Source organism: Vanessa atalanta, chromosome 19 (assembly GCF_905147765.1).
Source record: "Vanessa atalanta chromosome 19, ilVanAtal1.2, whole genome shotgun sequence".
NCBI classification, from domain to species: Eukaryota; Metazoa; Arthropoda; class Insecta; order Lepidoptera; family Nymphalidae; genus Vanessa; species Vanessa atalanta.
The window spans coordinates 4245663-4268545 of record NC_061889.1 but is presented as its reverse complement, the minus strand read 5'-3'; the positions used below and the strand labels follow the sequence as shown (position 1 = coordinate 4268545).

Sequence of the window (22883 nt, the reverse complement as noted above, 5' to 3'; positions counted from 1 at the left end):
TAAACTAACACTAAACAAAGCGTAAGTTATTATTAAGATATATCATACACGGAGGATTATTAAAGGCAACAATATTTATCAGAGGAAAGCACGAAGCGACACGAGTAGGTTGCGCAAGAGCATGCGCAGAAACGTGACAAATGACGCAATCCCGTGAACAATGCAACCGAGCTTGAGACCAGAGTGTATTTATTGTATCAAGCTTAAAAAAATGGTACAATCTTAAGGTGGTTTAATGTTACCTATACATAAAATGTATGTATAAACTATTTTATTTTACAAAAATAAACTAAGTTAATTTTTGTAAAATAAATCATGTACTAATTATAGGGCTCTGAACTAAATAGATATTGCTTTTTATAAAGTTTCGATTACACATTAGATAAGAAAATCTTCTTTGAAGTTAGAAAATTATTATTATCTGAGCGGATCAAACTGACCTTATGTTTGTATTTTGTTAATGTTTAATATTGGTAAGTTAATATTATGCACATTATTATTTATCAAAATGTCTATTCGCCGATGACTTAAACCAAGTATAAAATGGCCTAGGGCTCGCGCCCTCTGTACTCGTTGATTGTTTAGGTCACTCTGTCACCCACTCGCATTGATATTAATTTAGATTTACTATCTCGAGCGCCTACTGACGATTAATTTGAGGTCTTAGTCACCGCTCTAACGCATAATGAGCTTGTTCAGAATTATCTGCTAAATTAATAGTTGCGGTAATAGCTGCAGGCCGTGTTGTGATAAATTTAAATGTTCTAAGGGGTGCAATTATGCTGGACTCGAGTTCGAATTAATATCTAATGTTATGTGAAAGATAATTTTACCGATAAATTTCAACATGTTTTAAATGGCAAGTTGTTTGATCAGACTAATTATTGTGAACTGATAAAACGGTTCCATAAAAAATGAACGTATTTATTTTTTATACTTTATAAGTTAAAAACTATTAATCGTGCAAAATATAGAGACGGGCGAAGGTGGGTTGTTTAATAAACAAAGAATGCAACTCACATTAAATCCATTATAATGAGGAAGATATTTGCTTTTATTTTCACAAGGCAAGGTAAACGCTAGGCTGCAATATACAAACAAGATAGATCTAACATTCCATAGAATCAGGTGTTTTGGTGCATTTTCGCGCTATAAAATATTGTTGGAAGTAAATTCCGTGCCATCGATCAAACACGGAGCTTGGTGCTTGGCGCTTGGTGCTTGTTAAACACCGTTTCTCACATCACAATAGCCTGTGCGGGCATATTTCAAACCATCCCGATAGTAACATCGGATCGGCCCCGCTCTGACTTCATAAATCACCCCCTTACAATATTTATTCGTTACAACCTCTACTAGGAGTTTTCGATGTTAGTAAATTTATTGAATAATCGATATGAGCAAGGAGAACCAACTTGTATATAAAATGGTATCAGTAAAAATTACGTCTCAATGGTTTAATGGACCAAAGAGTTGCATAAAAATCACGGGTACGATTTTGATTCTTTGAAATATAATCGCAATACCAGCTTTACTTATGCTGAAGGGGAAGATAAGGATTTCATTAATTTTATAAAATTAAGTCGTAAAGATTTTATAAAGACTTAGTTTAACAGTCAATTACAATAAATATATTTCTGAATAAGTTATATATATATTGATTGTGATAGTTCTTACCATCATTAGTAGTGTCTTTCGGTAGCCTGAATAAAACTGTAATAAATATCTCATTATCTATATGTAGCAAATAGTAAGGGTGTTCTTACGAGCATAAGACGTCATCTTCTATTGATCTCTCAATAGGAAAGTGGCTGTTCTGAATTATGACACCCATTTTTCAAAGGTTCGCTCTACCGAATATTATAAGGTCGTTTAATAAACCGGCTTGAAGCCAATTAGCACAGCAGACACCACTTAGAGCTTTTAAAAAAACATTAGTACTAAATATGTGCTGTCTTGTAAACTACTCTACAAATCTTTCACTGCGTTTAAACTATACTTTATGAGCTTTCGTTTTCATGAAGATACGGTCCTTAAATATTATTTTCCAAGCTTATTTAAAAGCAGCTTATAAAATATGACGTGTGAATATTGTTAAGGTATATTTTGGAATCAGGAAATAAGAGGATTTATTACGAGACATGATTTTGAATAAAATAACTTCATTTAAATGGATAAATTAATTAATTGGAATTATAACATCGTATTTTATTCAACAATAACTTCAACAACTATAAATGTATATCAATATAAAAAAAAATCATATTAGGTAAATTGTTTACAAAAAATCATTCAGGGCATCAAATATTGAAGCATTTAAATATTCTTAAAACCCTAACATACTTAAACTTTTGTTTATTAAAACAGTTATTTTTGTTAAGAACTTCGTCACATTTGCATGTTAACATATTTTTAATGCTCATAAATGTCAAACATTAACAAGGCATACTAAATAATAAAGAATTATTCGCATCTTCTCTATCTAATTATACGTTTATTAAAGCGAAAGAACGATTTAATATATGGTTAAACGTCCAGTATTGCTTATCTTTAAATTACCATGAAATTATTTACATCGTTAAACAAATAAAATTCCTTACAAATTATTTTCAATTACATGTTAAATTCATAATCACAGCTGTTTCATATTATACATGATTACCTACTCGTAATCATGTCGAGGTTTTTACTAAACTATTCACATAAAAATATTTAAATAACACGTTAAATCGTTATGATGAGTAAAATCGTTATTGAAGCCTACGATTGTGTTAAAGAATTCAAATAACATAATATGAATGTCTACGTGTAATCGATTGCGAAGTGAGTATTAAATTTTATGGTTATATTTAAAATTATGCTAGCTCATTATTATTTCTTTTATGAAAAACAATAAAAAAATATCGAAACTTTGTTAAGTTATTACGCCCTATTTATTTTTACTGTAAGTTCGTTGTATAGCATTAACTAAAGTTAAAATTTTGTAAATTTATGCAACTTGAGTGTACTTTTTATGCTAAAGTTACATATTAATAGGGAATCATCTTCGTGTAGCTGTATTCGCGTTTAAGTCTATTGAATAAAGAATCAAGGTCTTAATCTGATATCTTAATTGAAAATGTTCTGACATCATTCCTATTTACACTTAAGAAATAATAATATTTAAACCTTTAGGATACTTTAAAAGTCTGTTTTTTTAATTTATAATCGTGGATAAATGTACACGTGCCTTTACAACTCCGTATAAAAGTTTAATTTGCTGTTTGTTTAAATCATAGATATCATAAAATGGGCTGCGTGGTGTAAATTCATATATTATTAAGAAAAAATGAGATAGTAAACGTCAAAAGGCAATTAAATTATAAAAGTAAAATTTTATTGTTTCTAAATTAATCAGATTTAATTTTGCTGCTAACAATTACATGACCATTTCTCTTATAAATGTCTTGTAAGCATTTGCTCATCGCGCGGTCCGTGTTATATTCAGGTATGTTGTTTAAATAATAATTGCGCAGAGCGGCAAAGATGAAGTGATTTTACCCTTGATCGCTAGATTGCTGTGGTTTCGATGTATTAATGGCCAATAAGAGATTCCAAGGGAAAGGGCGATTACGTTGGATGTTTTGAGTGCTTTCATGATTTAGTTCTCATAATTTAGAGCCAGCGAGTGAGATGTTACTTGCGAAATTGCTTTGAGTTATTTAGTACACAATTTGTATCGGGAACCAATCAATTAAAGGTGTTTAATGAATAGCTATATTAGTGTCAAATTATGTATTATCAACGACAAATCTATGCTAATTTACAAACCGTTCAATTCGACATGACGATTATGAAATATTGTTTTTAGTGTGTTTAAAGGCGTATGCATTATACGTGAATTACAACATAATTACAATTTCAAATATTATTGATTTATTTAATATGGCAAATATATAAATTTATAGTCGTTATTTTGTAATTAGCATAAAATTTATAGTATGTATTTACAAAAGGCATTTGTTGACCACATCGTTCGTATATTTTAAACGAGATCCGTTTCCGTAATGGTACAAAGACTGTATCTAACTAGAAGTGTTGTGATTTTAATCGAATATAGTTTCATTTGTAGATCAGGTCCATCAAAGTAAGCGAAAACATACGAAACATGTACTGTTTGTAAACATAAGTGGCAGGATTGTTTTTATATATAATCGCGTTCTAGTTTATTATATCAATCAATGTAATTTTTTTTTTTTTACACGACAGTAGTAAGTATTGTTGTTTCGCGATAGAATACCTGATAAGTAGGTGGTACCAAGAATTTGTCAGTTCCTGACATAAGAAGTGCTATAATTAATAAACAGTTTTTATGGAAATAATGGACGTTATTTAGTTATATCTACCTCAACACCTGGTTAGTGCACACAATGACAGGGCGCTGCGAATTCTCTAGGTTGTCTTTGAGTTGCAGCACCGCATGCACCCATAGAAATTGTCCGCAACGTCGCTGCAGGCGCAGCAGGGCGATGCATGATCGTTCCTGCTCCGATTGCGTTACTGTTAAAAAAAAAAAAACGATTAATGTTGGTTAATGTTTTTATTATTGAATTATATATATTATATATAATTTGTGTCTAAATATACAAAAAATAAAAGCGAAGAACACGACGAAAAAATAGTGGCCAACAGTTGGCCACTAAGTACACGCCGCTAGTAAAGCTGAGTGTCAAGCGCAGCTTTTATGCACGCCAAGATAATAAAGATGGCTCGTTTTGTTTTAGTTCTTTTTTAGTACAACACTAGACAAATGTATTTAGCTTCGAATTTTTCTTAAACATAACTTTGATAATACGTGGTGGTCCATGTTTATTGTTCAAAGGCTCTATATAAAGTTTTTATTAATGTTGTCTATGTTCTTGGATTATATAATATAATCCCACGTCATAAGAAGGAATAAAGGAGCCCGTAAAAGAATATTTTGTACTATTTCATTTTTATTTTAGCCATCCTGTTTTATATTCTTTGGCGCCAATGATCTTCTAATAAATAGAACATCATTGTTTGGCGCTGTTAACAGAAACAACCAATTTCAACAATGACATAAATAGTAAACTCAACGGTAAGAAGGGTTTTAATGACAAGCTATTTTTGTATAGGTTCACGAGTTCCACAGTGCTTCAATTTATCTAAAACAAAATGGAAGCTAAAAAATAAACCACTGCATCAAAGAATGATCACTTCGGATAGTAATTACGCACCAAGACATTACAAACATATTTTTTATTATCTCTTAACTTTTTTACTATGACCATCAGTTAAATAACAAGACAAAGGTTAGATAAAGTTACAAAAAGTATTAAAAAGGATACAACAGACATTAATCAAAGATATTAACACTCAATCGAAACTGAATTGTAATAATTGAATGTAACTATTATGAGATCATTGTTAATAAACGGATTATCGACCATACTTCCTAACAAGATGACAACTGCCGCAACTCAATGTCTTAAAACACACAAACGATACATTGTATTTTCAACTCTAATTCGTTACTATAAAGTATTTATTCTCTTAATCTAAAATGTTATCACAATGATCATTTGATTACAATTTTACAACAGCTAGAAAAGGTTTGGACTTAAGTCGAATCTTAAATGACTCTTTTGGTACTGAGCATAGAGGATATTTTAGGAAGAAGTATTTTTGTTTTTTTTTTTTTTATTGTGTATCATATATGGAACTCTTAAAGTTTCCGTCGCTACGTAAATGGAATGAATTTGTTTGTTGATCAGTTACAAGATACGAAATCAAGTTTGAAATATTGTTTAACTTTTAAGTTTTCATACAATTTAAACGCAATGCTAATTTTGTTGTGTAATTAAATCACGCGAAGTATATTAGTATTAAAATATGAAAATTTTATGATCTGTTTGCGTCTTAAATCATTTTGTACAAGTCTCCGTAATTGATTCGATATTTGCATGTACACGCTAAAAATTAATTCATTATTTTCTAAGACATAAAGTCGGCGATAAGTGTCTTTGTTGCATATTTGTATAAATATTTTTACAAAACATTGAACTAATTCTAAAATATTTTTTCAATCTTGAATCCCTATTATAATAATATTTTATTTACTTTGTGATAGGGTTTTATCTGGGTACCACCCACTCATCTTATACCCTACCGCCAAGCAGTAATACTAATTATTTTTGTGTTCTGGACTGATGGGTCAGTAAGCCATTTTAACTATAATATAAGGTTGGTCCTTAGTTCCCAAGGTTGGTTGAGTATTGGAGATGTAAGGAGTGATTAAATTTTCTTACGGCGCCGATGTCTATGGGCAGTGGTGACCACTTACCAGCAGGTAGCCTGTTTGCCCGTTCGCCTATCACAATAATAGAAAAAATCCGTAGGTAAAGCATATAGTATTAAGATAATTTCAGCAATAATCGTAATGAACTTGTACAATTTGTAAAATTTATTAATACGTAATATAACAATAATAACGCGTGTGTATAATTTTATAAAAACAGACATACACTGTAATATAATTTTGTTAAAAAAAACAAAACAAAACTCTTAATACTCATATATCACTCTACATAACGATATATCGTAGACCTCAAATATTTACAGGAAAGTGTAATAAAAACAAATATTATATGTGATATATTTAAAAGTTAGTTTATATTTATATATTTTTATAAATAACCAATTGTGTTAACTCATATCAAATCGTGAGAAATTATTAAAATAGTCATTTAAAACTCGATATACATAAATTAGTAAAGCAAATAAGCGTTTAACGAGCTTTCAAGCTCGGTTCATGTTCGAGGTTTCGCGACCGTCGCATGAAACGGGGCTGTAATAAATATGGATAATACGGTGACCCCAACGTTCCCGCCTCTAACACTTATGTCTTTAGTGATAAGATCTATTTTATAATTGTGACTTAGGTCGTGTTGCCGATCGTATAACCTGAGGTCGCAATTAAATATGCATTCTATTAGCTTTACAGGACATCCGTGTGGGTTCGCATTGGACCTTCAATTACCTATTAATTGTACTTAATTCAATATATTATTGGATTGCTAAATTAATTAAAAATTATAGTCATAAATATAAGTGATTTATTCGCTGCGTGTGGTCTACGTGAATATTAGTCCGAGCTGCGCTTAAAATAATTAAATGAACGAGAATTACAGAAATGTCGACAAATTCAGTACCCGTGCATTGAAGTTTGCAATTAATAGAAGTTTCCTAGCTTTAAAGGTACCCCATTCGTTATTCTTAACATAAATACCTATTAACCTGTGAACAAAATTTTCGGTACGAACTTGTTTTATTTAAATTTTGCTCTTTCGTTTAGTCAATATTTAATTATACAGTGTAAATTTGACCTTATTAAACTTAAAGCCTCTGCACATGTGACATTATTTAGAGACCCAATATAAGGTGCTCTGTATCAATGCTAGAAATATAACTTAATATAAAATTTAAACAACATAAGTAGATATAGAAAAAATATAATCGAAAAAAAACCTATACCTCTAGATTGAGTACTTATTTATAGCATTGTGGTAAATTAAGTAGGAGCCTTTTTGAGGATATATAGGATAGTTTACACTCTGCACAAAGCGGGTTGGTGGTAGACATATATCCATATGTGGTGATGCTAATGAGAATCCTCTCATAAGCATCATCATCCTTATGACGTTTTCCTTCACCGTCGAGCAGGAGATAAATTATAAATATACATGAAGCACATGAATTCAGTATGTTTGAATTTGAACTCAGAATCATCGGTTAAGATTCACGTCATCTTCTGTAATTATGAATTAAATCTACATTATTTTCCTTTACATACATAAGTAGAGTCAAATAATTATACTGAATTTAAATGTAACTTAAGGTCGCATACAGAGTATATTGCGTGTAGAGAAAACAATCAAAAACAATATAATATAAAATAGAATCATCTACAAAAAGCGTAAAATAAATAAAATAATCGTAGGCGAGAACGGATTTATACCTGCCATAGTTTCAATGTTATCTTATGCTAATAATTACTGGAATTCCCACGAAACATGCCAATATCTGATTGCAATGCTCAATAAATCCGGTGTGACAGTTAATAGTCAAAGAATGGCATTAAAAGCAAATATCGTTCGAGATAATCTATCCGTAGCACTAAGTACGGTATTGGAAAGGTGACGGCTGTATTGTTTCCCTACGTTAGGGCTTCCATACAAGTATTAAGGCGTTTTAAGAATACATGCAAAATTATCATATAATTATAAAGGAGTTTGATTGGTCCATTTCGAAGCTGGGCAAATGTGGCACGTTTTATAGCAGTATATTAACCAATGAAAGCGCTCTGATGATTTCACGTCAATGCGAGACATTTGTGTAAAACAGTTTGGGTACAAAGCTTACCATCGCCAGTTTGTCGTCTTTAAATGTGAATATGAATTAATTAATATATGCAGTAATGAGTTTGAAATATTGCATCCGTTGTTTATTTAAAAATCCTATTAATATCTGTATGAATAAATGCTTAAATATTTGTAATTATAGTCTGTGGGAAGACTTAATTTTTCGTTGTTAAGTTGAGACTTCAGCTTCCACTCTCAAATACCCATTAATGGAATGAAATATAGACTATGTATTGGTTTTAATGAGATAGGTAATCCTTTTGTAAATGGAAACATAACGGATGCACTTTAATGGTGTTTATTTTTTTAACTTTACTTCAATTTAAAAAGTATTGCATTTTTTTCACATCGATATATTTATACCGGAATAGACATTTTAATTCATATAAATTAACATGTATGTATTTCACATGTACAAAATCATTAAGCCCATATTTTATTCGATTAATGATAATTTGTCAATTAAAAAATAAGTTTTTTTTTTAATCTATAAAAACGGAATATTGTTCTTTATATTCAATTCAATTTTTTACGAATTAATGATAACGAAACTACAATAAAGTACAATGAAAAGTAAGAATTGAAAACAAACCGAATCAAAGTTCAAGTTAAGGTCACTGCACACGGTCCTTGTCGACGCGATTATCGAATTATTCGAATGATGACTCGAACTAGCATACGATGGAAGCATGCTCGAATGGACATATTTTGTATATCAACAAATTTAATTTACTATTACTTTTGATAAAATCAAGAGAGATTGAACTCTATGATTAAGATTTAAAGGTGAGTGATGAACTTGACAGAGGTATCTAGCTTGTATAGAGTAATAAGGGTTAATGCCAGACGGTTATTTGTGCAATCTCGAATGTTGGTTTTAAAGTCGAGAAGAGATTGACGACTGCTATGATTGTGGTCGGCTCGGGTAACTAGTGTGCTTATCTTCAAGTTGTATTATCTATGTGTGTATTCCTAAGTGGGTTTGATTTGCGACTAGCATTTTCTAAGATCTACCTACGCGTACGAATAGCGTTGGGCAAATAAATCAGAAATAAATCGTTGTAATGAATATTTATAGTTTAAGTACCGTTTATATTTTTCACCCGAAATAATATATTATTTATGTATTCTGATCAAATTATTTGACAGTTGCTATTGGCAGCTTAATTATATTCTTGCTCGTGGTTTAGTAGCGATTGTTTGCAATTTTTGTTGTCATTTGATTATATAAGATTCGTTTTCTCTTTAAACTTTGTGCCACGGAAACGTCTTCACACCCTCGTCATGTTCGAAAGTGTTCCAATTTTAAAGTCACGATCATTTGAATTTCATGTGTCGTTATTTTCTTAAACAATAGAGTGCAAAATTGTCAGGGTTACTTTGAAATTGTTGGGTTTTATTTGATTTAATCGCTCACGTAGAGGCAAACGTACACGAAAGTCACGCGTGCTAATGTGTCAACTTTCTCTCGATCGTGAAGGGTTAGATTTGTAGTTTCTATTTTTTAGGTTATCTGTGTGTAGTGACATGTGTCAAAACCATGTCATACTCGTGAGATCAATCGACAATAATTTAGGTAAGGTGTGTTTAATATCAGTTCATTTTGAGTATACATGGATCTTCTATAAACCTGCAGATTTGTTTATATCTTAATGGTTTTGGATTATTAATCAGATATAACCTTTAATAATTAAATGAATTTGAAAGTTTCGATTTAAATAAGCCGGCATCATTTTTCATTAAAATAAAATGTCATTTAATAAAGCAATAACTATAAATTATTCAATTTGATATAATCATAGGTCATTTAGGTAAGTGAGGCAATGTTATTAATCAGAAATATTGGATAAATACTAACATAAATCTATTAGGGTTTATATTTTGCCTAAGGCGCAGATTGACAGGTGTCTAGAACTCATGAATTGCGCATGCGCTGATGTACCCAGTCAACAAATATGAATTATTATTCTAAATGTATGTATTTATTTCATACAAAAATAAAACTAACATATTTTAAGAATAGATCCCACGGAATGCGATTAAAATATCTTAATTACGAACCTAAATCAGAGAGTTAAACTAAAAGTAAGTAGTAGTAATAGTCACAATTTTTTAATTAAATTTTCGAATTAAAAAAATTGTTAAAATTAATATCATATATGCTAATCCATGGTTTATAACCACTTTAATGAGATTATCTTATACAAGGGTGTCTATGAATGCAAGCAACATTAGATATAATTTATATGAATAGCTTTATTAAAATTTTAATATTTGTAGATCATTTAACACTGTAGATTTTTTTGAACCTATGGGACATAATCACAAGCAACGACCTTACTTTTAATAATCAACAAAAAATACATCTTTAATCGTAGTCTATGCGAATAATCCGATATGTGTTTTATTTATAAAAAAAAATAATACTCTTGTCCCGCACAGCCTGCTCGAGACAAGATAATAATCACAAAAAAATGGAATTCGAAATGAGAACTATAAAACTTTATATCCTCTTACATCTCTGTCTTCGATATAAAAGAATGGAGTAAATAATAAATTTTTATAACGAATTATAGTTTCGAAGTATTGCAGAACAAATCCGTCAACAATTCATATAATATTTTATTAAACAGTTATTTGTAATGCGATCGAATAGATTCCGCTAACGGCCGGAACATTACAAAGCGTTTAGCATTTTACTAGCCACATTTAGAAATGTTAAAATGGTACAAAATAACGTGGGAAGGTGGATTTTATGACTTAGGATATTGAATCTGCTGAAATATATTATAATTTATAATTTTTACAAATATATATTACAAGTAAATTTGCATATTTTCTATTATATCATGTCTAAAGGTTAATTAATTATTATTACATATTTTATTATTATCTGTGGTTCGTATAAGATGTGGCTTTAATAAGTAAGATTGTAAATAATTCAGTTTGTTTTTGTTTGCCTACGAAACAATTTACATAATTATGCTGACTATTTAAAAATTTAAAATCAATCTTTTTATAATATTCTTTTTCAAATATTAGTTTTCTATATTTAAAACATAAATCATTATACTCTAAAAAGGTTAAATATAAAGTTTTTTTTTTTAAGAAAAATAAATAAATACATGAAATAAAAAAATGAAATGTCATGCTTTCGAATCTATTTTAGTTGAATGAGCCTACCACTAGATCCGTATTTCGGTAACCTTCAAACAAACCGTTTTATTCGACTTGATTTAATGTTTCTACGTATTCAATAAGCGATTGACATCTTGCGTTCACCATTCTTTTTTTAAGATCATTTATTATAGGTCGAGGTCACAAGTAAAAGTTACCAGCTTTTAAAAAAAAAACTTTGTTTAATATTTAGAACCCTAGTTCCTTTTTGTACAATGTTTTTTTTTTTATTTACGCCGCGCCTACTCTTTAATGGCTGTTGTTATCATGATTTTCATGGTAAAAATAAAGCCTAATTGTATCTGGTCACGGAAATAGAGAATTAGTCTAGAAACCACTGTTTAAGAAGTATTAGCAGGAGATGTAAAATAAACGATAAACATGTGAGACTTTATTTATTTTTTTAACGAAGACATAATATTTATTTTCATAATATTATAATAAAATTTTCAATATGAAAACATATTTAATTTTAATACGAACTAATTTTTAATGGTACTTATTAATTTTATATATTTATATTTTTCAAATATCCGGGACGTATGAATATCTTTACAATTAAATGCAATGTACTGCTTCTTGTTCTTTGTATATAAAATTATATTAAATAGTACTTAGACTGCAATAATGGCATACAAAATTGCGTATAATGAAGCAGGTTGAAGTTATTGTTTAAATTGACTGTGATTTTAGTATCGATTTTTCCTTATATGAAGGTCAAAATGAAACTAACCTCATTTGATGGTAATGAGGTAATAGTGTATGTTTTTTTTTTGCGAAATCTCGAGAACTAAGCACTTGACGCGCTTGAATTGAACATTAACCTGAGGTTATTTAAATAAGAAAGCTGTTTTGATGCTCATATTATTACGCATTTTTGTCGCAATATATTTTTGTGTTATCCAATATTTATATTTTTAATATTAAATTATAGTATTATAAATTGAAGTAAAAAAAAAATATATGATATAAAACACCTTTTTATCTTTTAATTTTAAATTAAATCTAGAAATCTTTTGTTTTATTTTTTTATTTAATAAAAATATTGGTATTGTAAACGACTAAGAATGTTATACGAATTATATTATAATTTTAGAATATACTCTGGAATGATTTTTGAAATCTGTGATAAAAAATATACTTACTTAATCGATGTTTGTTTTGAGCTTCCTTAATACAATCTGGATGCAGGAGATGATACCAGCTGACACCGTGCAGCGAACTTCGCTCCCACCCGAGATGCCACTCGCTACTAGAAATAAAAAAATAGATAGAAAAATGAACAATATTGTCAATAAAATAGTGTTTCATCTTATATTTATCCTCAACTGAGTTGAAGCCAGTTTCGTAGCAAATTTTATCAAATTACAGACAGACAGAGCTGCATTACTACTTTTGCATGTAGAATATTAGATAGATTGTATTTATCTTTTGTCATAAAAATAATAATTCTGAACAAAATCACGTACATTGTAGCTTCGTCAGTCAATGATACTATTTACAAATAATTTTGGTAATTAAATGGCCGATCCCGATGGGACGGTGATAAGCTACAACCGAGAGTTTAGGTGCAATATGGATTTAAGTGTTTTACGAGTGACGATAGTCTATCCTGTCTAACTCTAAACCACCAATAACTTTTTAATGATCCAACTCGATATTTAAAATTTGGTATCGTTTAGGGAAGCCCTCAGGGTCTGCAGCCATATGACATTGTCCATATAAATACGGACCATTCCATATGCACAAGGTCCAATGCTTTAATTCAATGTGTTCAGGGTTCTGTGGGGCTGACGCGATTATGTAGTGCGTCGGGAATGTTCACGGCATTTTTGTGCATCTAATATATTTTTTCAGCAGTGATTTTTAATATTTTTTTATTGTACTAAAACTAGGATAAGTAATATGTTACTAACAAAATGAGTCTAAAATAAATGATTTATTATTATTTAAGATCTGTCCACATTGAATTGTAATAAATCTACCAAATACAGCTGATCATCGATTGGTATAAAAAAACTTATTAGTTACGTAATCATTAAAAAGTATACATTAATCATAAATAGCCTACATAACTTTCCACGACAATAATTGAAATTAATCGTTCATACGCACATTCATACATCAAACGCACACAAATACGTCCGTATTAAATGTCACAATACGTTCAATAAAAATCTCAGTAATTTCGCAATGAGAATTGAAAAAACAAAATTTATTTTGAGTAGAGATTTCACCCGCAGATGAAATTATATATTTTTTCTCATTATAATATACGATGAATAAAAGTGTAAGCGAAATGTATAATTAAAACATTATTTGAAAATTATTTGAAACTCACATCAAGTCGGAACAAGACAGTTTATTAACAAGGTCTCAATGATTGATCGATGTGATGACCCGGCTAGATATTTGTTTTGCCGTGTCAAGTTCACTTTAATTACATTTATCATTATTTTTAATCAACTCTTCGGACTCATATGCTGGAATAATGAACTTGAAATTTGTATTATCGTACAGATTGTCTTTATTTTGGATAACTGTAGTTTGTCTTTTTTATGCTCCGCTTAGTTTCGTTAATCATTTGTAAAACAAAACGTAATCGAATTAAAAAACTGATTGCTTTATTCTTAAAGAACAGTGTTCTATATTTTGTAGATTCTAGAAATAATATGATATACTGATGTATATACTCTGTTGTATATTTATTGACTACCTTGCCGGCCGTTAAAAGGCTGCAGTCTTTTTACCCGAGACCGAGAGATTTTAGTTCGAGTCTCAGGTCAGTCCAGCAAATACTTATTTTATTTAAAGTTTGGAACTCTTTGCTCATGTCTGTTTAACCCAATCGGGTTATTAGTGAGAGAATGAAGAGTAAACTTGTGTTCTATATAATTTGAATTGCTAATGTGATCTAGATGGGTCGGGAAGAGGTCACATCGTTTAGACCAGTATAACTGAAAAGGGCTAAAATATATATTTCTACATATGAGTGATAGACTGCATATAGAGTTAAATTTCTCGGAAATAAATCTTATAAAATCATCAGACAATTGTCGCGACACATCATTTTAATAAGTGTAAGAAACGGAAACAATATTTTTATACAGAAGTTTTGAATAATGTAGCTTCTTATAATAAAAAAAAAACAAATAAAATTATTTTATCTTCAATGACCTAATATATTACTTATTATAAATAAAAGAGACGCAATATCGAGATGAAAGTAAACAAGACACGTATGATTGATAATATACACTTCGCTATAAACCTTATTGACCTGAAATAGAGTTCATTTTTGTGAAAATAACTAAGACTTATTGGCATCACACAGTAGGAAGTATTAGGTAATTATTACTGAATCCTCTTGAAACAATTGGCATTTAAGTTGAATAAATAAATGATTTTTAAATATCTATTTGCTATTTTAAATAACTTCTACTTGAAATTTAAGAACATTTAACTCGCAAAATGTATATCCTTCTTATAATAAACAAACGTTATGATATTTATTTTATGTTGTAATTATACATTATGTAACAAATATTGTCTGTAAAATATTTGAAATTGGAATTAAATTCTGCCACGTCGAGTAAATTCCAAGACTTCTCCTCCAAAGGAGACAGATAGATTTAGCTCAGCATAGGAATTTGTTGATTTTTTAAGTGTATTTTATTACAATTAATAATTAAAAGACATAAAAACAAATTATTATGTACTATATATGTAAAAGTAATATTATAACTTTCCTTTTACTAGTATATCAGAAACATATTAATTCAATGAAATTCAGTTAATTCGAACAAATTTATTCTCGTCAACTGGCGAGTAGTCTGATAAAGGGCATGAGCGGTTACATTTGAATTCATTTCACAATTCATAAGGGCATGCGATGGTACTAATATCATATGCATATATTACTGTATCATTTATATCAAAGGGTTGCCAGATTATCTTAAGAAATATTTATTACAATTTAGATTTGATTCAACATAAAATACGTCATAAAAGAAAAAATACCAAAAGAGGTTAATTTATTTTTTTAAGTATGGCGAGATATGGGTACTGTCTGATGTCAAGAGCAGAGTTAGAGAGTACATAGTCAAGCTGTTTTGTTCCTTACTCCTTTCGGAACTAAACTTTTACATTAGAGAGAAGATAGAGCAAAGGGTATGGGAAGTAATTAGTATTTATATGACTTAAGTACAATGTGAACATAGTAAAGTCTGTAATAGTCACAATCGCCTTCTTACTAAAAGAGGCAGTCAGGGGCTTATTACACCTGCCTACTTCGATGGGATGGTGGATACACATGTGTCAAATTTTAATATGTCTTTACAATGTAGTTACTTATTATTACATATAATGTTAAAAGGTAAGTTATGGCAAATTACAGGCTTGTTTGCTAGCTTAATAGATAAGGTAGATCCGAGTTTCTAACCCCGGATCGGACCGATAAAAAATGCTGGGTTTTCTCGTTTTCCTTTCATGACGGTCCCATCGATAATACAGTTGTCTCGAACATCGCCACTACAACCAAATACGATCAGAATGACACCAATAATAAGGTAATTTTATTAATGATATATTCCAAAGTAATATATTTTTAAAATTCTTGGATCAAAGGTGCATCATACCCTCGTTTTATTCTCAGCGTTACTAGTTGAGTGACGATCGTGCTTACAAGATGTCATTGTGTGCGTGACACAACTACATAAGAGTAAAAATAGATACAATTTTTTTTTATAACACCCTGATAATTAAACGGGGAGGGGCGCATCTTCGTGAGAAATAGATCTATAACAATATTGCAACGAAACAACAAACATATAAGTAATAATATTCCTATTACATTTGTGATTACCATTCATGAGCTGTAAAATGAAGCTGGTTAGAAAATGTTACATCGGCGCCCATTCTCATTGAGAATCGTATAATGTGTACAAGACAGGACAATGATGTTTATGATGAGAGAGTACATAGAACGTACCTCATATTAGAAATGACAAAATTATAATAACATTTTTGAAATACGAATTTATTATATTTATTTTCTTTAGTCTACTTTCAAAAAAATAATAATTAACCTTCCAATAAGGTTTTAATAAATATACCTTAACATTAACATGAATATATAAATACATAATAATAATCCCCTTATTTTCATACCAAATCTAACTTAGAAAATCTCTCTCTTAACTCTAGATTAGTCAGACTGCATAACTCTTTTTATTGTTACTATTATACCTAATCCTATGTATAATAATACCTAATAATATAATAATTAATCTATATACTGTTAATTTATAATTATTACTGTTTTTGTTGGTAATCCTTAACAAATGAGTATCTGGTTGAAACACAAAATTTACTGGAAATGTCAATTTTTTTTTTCTGGTTACGTAATATTTTTTAGCACTGGCAGTGCTAGAAATATTAATCCATTGTCCACCATTACGTCAAAAACCTCGGGAACGTTTTGAAAGATGTCATGTCCCTGTAGTGCTAGCTGGCTCACTCACCCATCAAAGTGGCAAACAACAGTACTAAGTATTACTGTTGAGAATAAAAGGTTCAATATGTTATGAGTACGAGGTATCTCCTAAGATTGGCTCTTGCTAGCATTAAGGATCTCTGTTTGCAGCCACATGTATATTAGTCGCTTGCTATCTATGAGAAAGTTGTAGGTTCAATTATAGTTCCTTTGAGGTTACTGAACACTGAGATCAATTAAAAACAATTCGTTAATTTTAAAATTAAATCCACTTACATTATAATGACTAAAAATTTATATTGTCATTTATATTGGAATATTATTTTCTCTTTTTGAAGGTAAGCATTTTGAAATATCATTTATGCATATTTGCTTAACAAATGACTCGTGGCCATACCACTTCCATTCATTCTGACCTACAGGACAGGACAATGATGTTTATGACAGATGCAATAGAATATCATGGACGTTATGACATATGCGTGTGCGCAGTGCGTGCGAATTCAACGTGATTTGCTTAAGACATAAATTATAAAAGCAAAATAAGAGGTAAAGTGCACAATAGTATTCTAAATTAAAAAAAATAATGTTGTATCCGTTTCTGGAGTCTTTCCGATTAAATGCAAAAAAAGTTATATAATTATGTTATCGTATATATATTTTTTTAATAAGTATTTTTATTAATGCTTTTTTATTATATATACAATATTATAAATACTATTTGTAACAAACCATGAAATTTGAATCAACAATATTCTTCGCCTTGTAATATTATATATTTAGCCATTGTAAATACACACGTCAAGAGCGACTGTACTTGAAATACATCCACAGACTAAAAAAAAAACAGCACGAGTAAATATATCGATAATGTATTTTAAGTGTGCATTCAGCCTACAATAAGTACCCACAGGAGCGTGTAAGCCTGTCATTGTATGCAAAGTCTCTTCCGAGCAGGTGACGAACTGGTATCTCAAAACAAACTTTATAATACTCAAAGCCCTACGCCGTATGAAATTTCTAATCTCCACACGTTAGTTGTATCTAGGAATTTAATCCTTACTGTTTTCTCTGAACGAGACAAATAAAATAATGTTGAATGGATTACGATATGAACATAAATCTGCGTCAGCAATTCTAGTGATTTCAGTCACTGTGCTAATGTTTTATTTATTAGATAAAAACATTTTAAACATGCATATAATGTATAAGAAATAGACTATAAATGCGATCTGTTACTACTTTATCGATGAGATTTTACATATTAATGATACAGATTAAAAAAACATGATATATTATATAACATTTTATTTATTAGTCGCTTAGTAATTTTAATAGTATTATTAGCAAAAGTATTTCTTTCTCCGTTTTAGTTTACTATCGACTCCAGCCATCAATTTCCATAAAACAGACATGTACATATACAATACCATACATATTTAAAGTATTGAATTCTTAACACCATCTTGCATTGCGATCCTCGATAATATTCAGCGTATTGACATACATGTTCGACCGACGGCCGCGCCCGACGCGCGACTCATCTGACCACTGTTTACAATTGCATATTTCAACTCGTCTTATTATTTCGAGCCATTGTAGGCGCTGACGCAGAACATGAATATGAAACGGTTTCAATAGAGACGTTGTCATACATCTGCTTGTCTTTGATGGACGGTAGCTCGATGTGACAGTTACGCATCGGTAATAAGACCTGTTTATTGTTAGCTTCAAACCTTGAACTAGTGCTCACGAGGAAGTGAGGGAAAAGCCGTTTGTTCAAAAGGATATTATCATACTTGTCTCGCTTTGTTCCTCATTGCCCTTGGGCTTTTGTTTGTTGGAATTAATCTGCACTGTGATTCCTAACGAGGTCATTCTTTAAACTAAACATCCAATGAACTTGTTATAGTATATTAGTAATAAAAAAGATATGTCTAAAGGTTTATATATTTTAAAAATATATACTATACTATCTGTGAACCGTTTATTATGAGGAAAACTAGGAATATAGAGTGATGGATGTCCCCCACAACTGCGCAGGAGATGGAGAATCTACCTACTGCAAAAGTGTGCGCGTAAACACAGCTCTATTCCAATCACATCCATTGTCCGAATGGGACGCAATCCGACATACTAGGCAAGAATTTCAGCACAAGACTAACAGCTTCATATATTTTCCGAGGTACGGTGTAAATACTGCCAACCTTTAAACTCTGGGATGCAACAGAAAATTGCTTGACAAGAGAAACCGATAACTTTTTACTGGATTAACTCGGTATATTCTATCTTTTAGGCTTGCTACTAGCAGACTTACGAACCCGCAAGGCAGGTAATAATATAAAAATAAGGATATTAATGAGATATAATTTAACTTACTTGGAATCAATATGAAGTATCTTCATGTCCATCGCGTGGACGGTCGTGAACACATTGGTGGCGCCATGCACAACGCACTCTCGCGTCTCCGGCATGGCGAGAGGGGTGCAGGCTGCGAGGAACACCGGCTCGTTGCGACTACAGAGCGGCAAATAAGACACGTAGTGACCTCGTACTAGCACCACCTGGGAGACACAAATTACTTTACTACATATATCTTACCTATGAGATTATTACATTCATTGTAAATCGTACATAAAAGAAGTCATTACAAATAAGGAATACAACTTCAATATAAATATATATATATGTTGATAATACGACGAGGTGGTTGAGTGAATAGAAAAAGTGTAACATAATCGAATATCGTGGATATTTTTATGTATACAATTTGTGTTGTGAAAAGACAAAGGGATTTGGACATAGACAATTTTTTTTATTACTTTTTACCAATATATATATATATATATATATATATATATATGTACGCTTAATATATTTATGCTTTATGTTTAATTAAGAAAATAACACGTTATCGAACGGGATGTAATGCATCACCAGAAATAAAGATGACGATAAGATGTTTACCATTAATTTGTTTTATGATGTTTTTTTAACAAAATAAATTAACATTTATTGCAAGATTTTAATATTAACAACAAAAACTATAAGTAAATTAAGTTTGTTAATATTCATAGATTTCAAGTGCCTCGCAGCAAAAACTTTACCGGTATTGTAACTTCTAAAAATATACCTACTCGTAATTTTAACAATAAGACAAATTAAATGTTAAAGTTTATAATGACGAAATGTAATTATATTTTTAAATTTGGAACTAGAAATCTTGGAGACATAAAGATAATATATGCATTTTACGAATGAAGGTCATATTTGAAAAAAGCTATTCGTAATACGAATACCGTCTGTCGCATTTAAATCTGACCGCTCAGCATCAAAGGCTGTAGGCGTGGCGCTATGACATTCTTCAGAGTTTTAACAACAATGGCTAGATAAGAGTTGTTCGACACAATAGTTCACAGTTCAACCACTCACTGGTAATCTTCGATCCGGGACTGTGGCCTTGGTACACATTTTATTGTATTGAACGCGTAAGTTGCTCAATCTCTCAACCGACGATCAGTTTTAAGTTAAGCTATTATAGAATTGCATTTCAAGTGAAGTTGATATGCCAATTTGAAGCGTTTGTTAGAAATAATTATCATTAATTATTTTTTATTTATTAGTGATGAAATCCTTAAGCTTTAATCGTATACTGCTTTATTGTCTATTGTTGAAATAATGGTAAGCGTCTATAATAATTTCGAAGCGTTTTTTTTCTAAGACTTTATCTAAAGACCTTTTGTTCTCGAGCGTTATTCATTAAAAATAATTATACATACTTCGTATTATTTAGCAATATGAAAAAAAAACATAAATATTCTTTATTTAACACTTTTGAATTATCATGTTTACAGTATTGAAATAAATTTAAAGGTTATACCGAACCGGTATCTAGACTTATTCTATTCTAATAATTTAAATAGTAATATAATTAAATACGACTAAATTTTAATTTATAAAAATTACTATAATATATATAATTATAATATAATCTGTTTTATTAATATATTTAGTGTTAGATTTAATTTTTTATAATAGTTTCAAATATTGTACCATTAATTTAGCGATTAATATTATTATTAACAAAATCAAATGTAATTAATAATAAGTACAAGTATCTCTTTTATGTTAGAATCATTCTATAATATAAAATCATATAAGAAAAGCAGCAATTCAAAACGCAGCGGAGTCCGTAATTATAATAATTAACACTCAATAATTCTAATCTCATTCGAGATTTATTTTCAGATTCCCTCGAAGATTAATAACTAGAAATGAACAGTTGCGTCAACGTGTATCCGCCTACGAAAACAAAATGTAATGAGGCTATAATCTGATATGAAACATTGGAATATCGGATCAAATGTAACGCCCAGACTGAATAAGACATTGGTAAGGCATTGATTTAAGAGTTTATTACTTATTGAATATTGCCAATAAAATAATAAATGTGAAATTAAAAAATAATGGTTATTAAATATACAGTTAGTTCTAAATTAAAATTAGTTCGAAGAAGCTAATTTTATCAGTAATGGGATCGTAAGTCATTATTAGTATTATAAGTGGTGAGGTTAAGCAAAACGCGCCAATTAACACCTATGAGAGCATTATCAATATTTTTTTTTTTTTCTGATTTAGTAAACTGTAATTAGGAATTACAATTATATCATATTTGTCGGTCTTATGCTCTGATACTCAATATATTGTGTGATAAATTCAAGTTTCCGCACACCGCATGGTCGATATGTTTTTCCTTTTATAACATAATTTCGTTCATAATTTTAACATTGTATAAATGCTAAAATTAAAAAATAATAATAACGAATATTACTCTATTCAAGATTACATTTACGCAGATGACGATCGAAAGTCAAGAATTTAATTTTTGATTATTTCGATGCTGTATGTAATATAACATTCAATTGTATATAGTTGATATTTGAATGTGTGACTTCTAAGTTACAGTTTTTCTATGTCGAATCGCTTTACATTCGACTGAATTCTACTAATTAGTTATCAATATCAAGAACCTTTAATATTATCAGTCGAGAAAATATTGTATTTAAACACTTCGAATTTTTTAATCGCTTATCGCCCACGCAGTATCTTAATCAGTCAATCTTATTTAGAACTGAGTGGGTATGACAACGCAGGGCGATCAATCGTGACTTATTATCTTTGGAGCTCTGAATCTATCAGTAAGAAGTCCAGTCAGAGGTGAACAATAAACCACTTTCTACTTCAATACGATTGTCGTGACTCCCTCTGACCTGATCATATACTGACCATTTCAATGTGATCAGCATTATAACTATACGGTAATAAACTGGTTTTATAATTAGCCCAATTTCTTTAATATCAGTAAAGTAAATTTATAGTTTTAAAAATGTTTTTCTATATTTAATGCGCGAAAGGAACCTTTATTAAATAATAAAACATTATCTTAAATTGTGGAACAACTCTAATTGGGGCTAATTTTTTCGTAAGATTATTAATTTCGCTCTCTAACTTCTATCAGGATTATAGGCAATTCCCAGGGAATAGTATAACAGGCTGACGCTGACGCCAATTTAGCTCAAACTTAAACTTCATTATTGACATCCTTCATAACAGTCGCTATAAATAATTTTAATATAATAAGGTTTAATTTATATCGGTCGTAGTACAAAGCTAGTGAGATGTCAAGCTCACAATAGTATCTGACGATTTTGACAATTCGTAAGGTAAGATAAGGTAAGAAGAATTATCTTGTTCTAAGACGTTGTTATTTGAACATTACGTCTTGTTAT

General features: G+C 30.0%; 1 protein-coding gene across 1 annotated transcript in view; it reads right to left on the bottom strand.

The window, feature by feature from the left end:
- Nucleotides 1-22883, bottom strand: part of LOC125071289 (nuclear receptor coactivator 2-like) — a 121513-nt gene that overhangs the window by 5322 nt on the left and 93308 nt on the right. Inside the window, exons 7-9 of the mRNA XM_047681467.1 lie at nt 19474-19658; nt 12746-12852; nt 4386-4539 (exon numbers count right to left, since the gene is read on the bottom strand). Coding sequence (XP_047537423.1) covers nt 4386-4539; nt 12746-12852; nt 19474-19658 — 446 coding nt within the window. The remainder of the gene's footprint in view (nt 1-4385; nt 4540-12745; nt 12853-19473; nt 19659-22883) is intronic.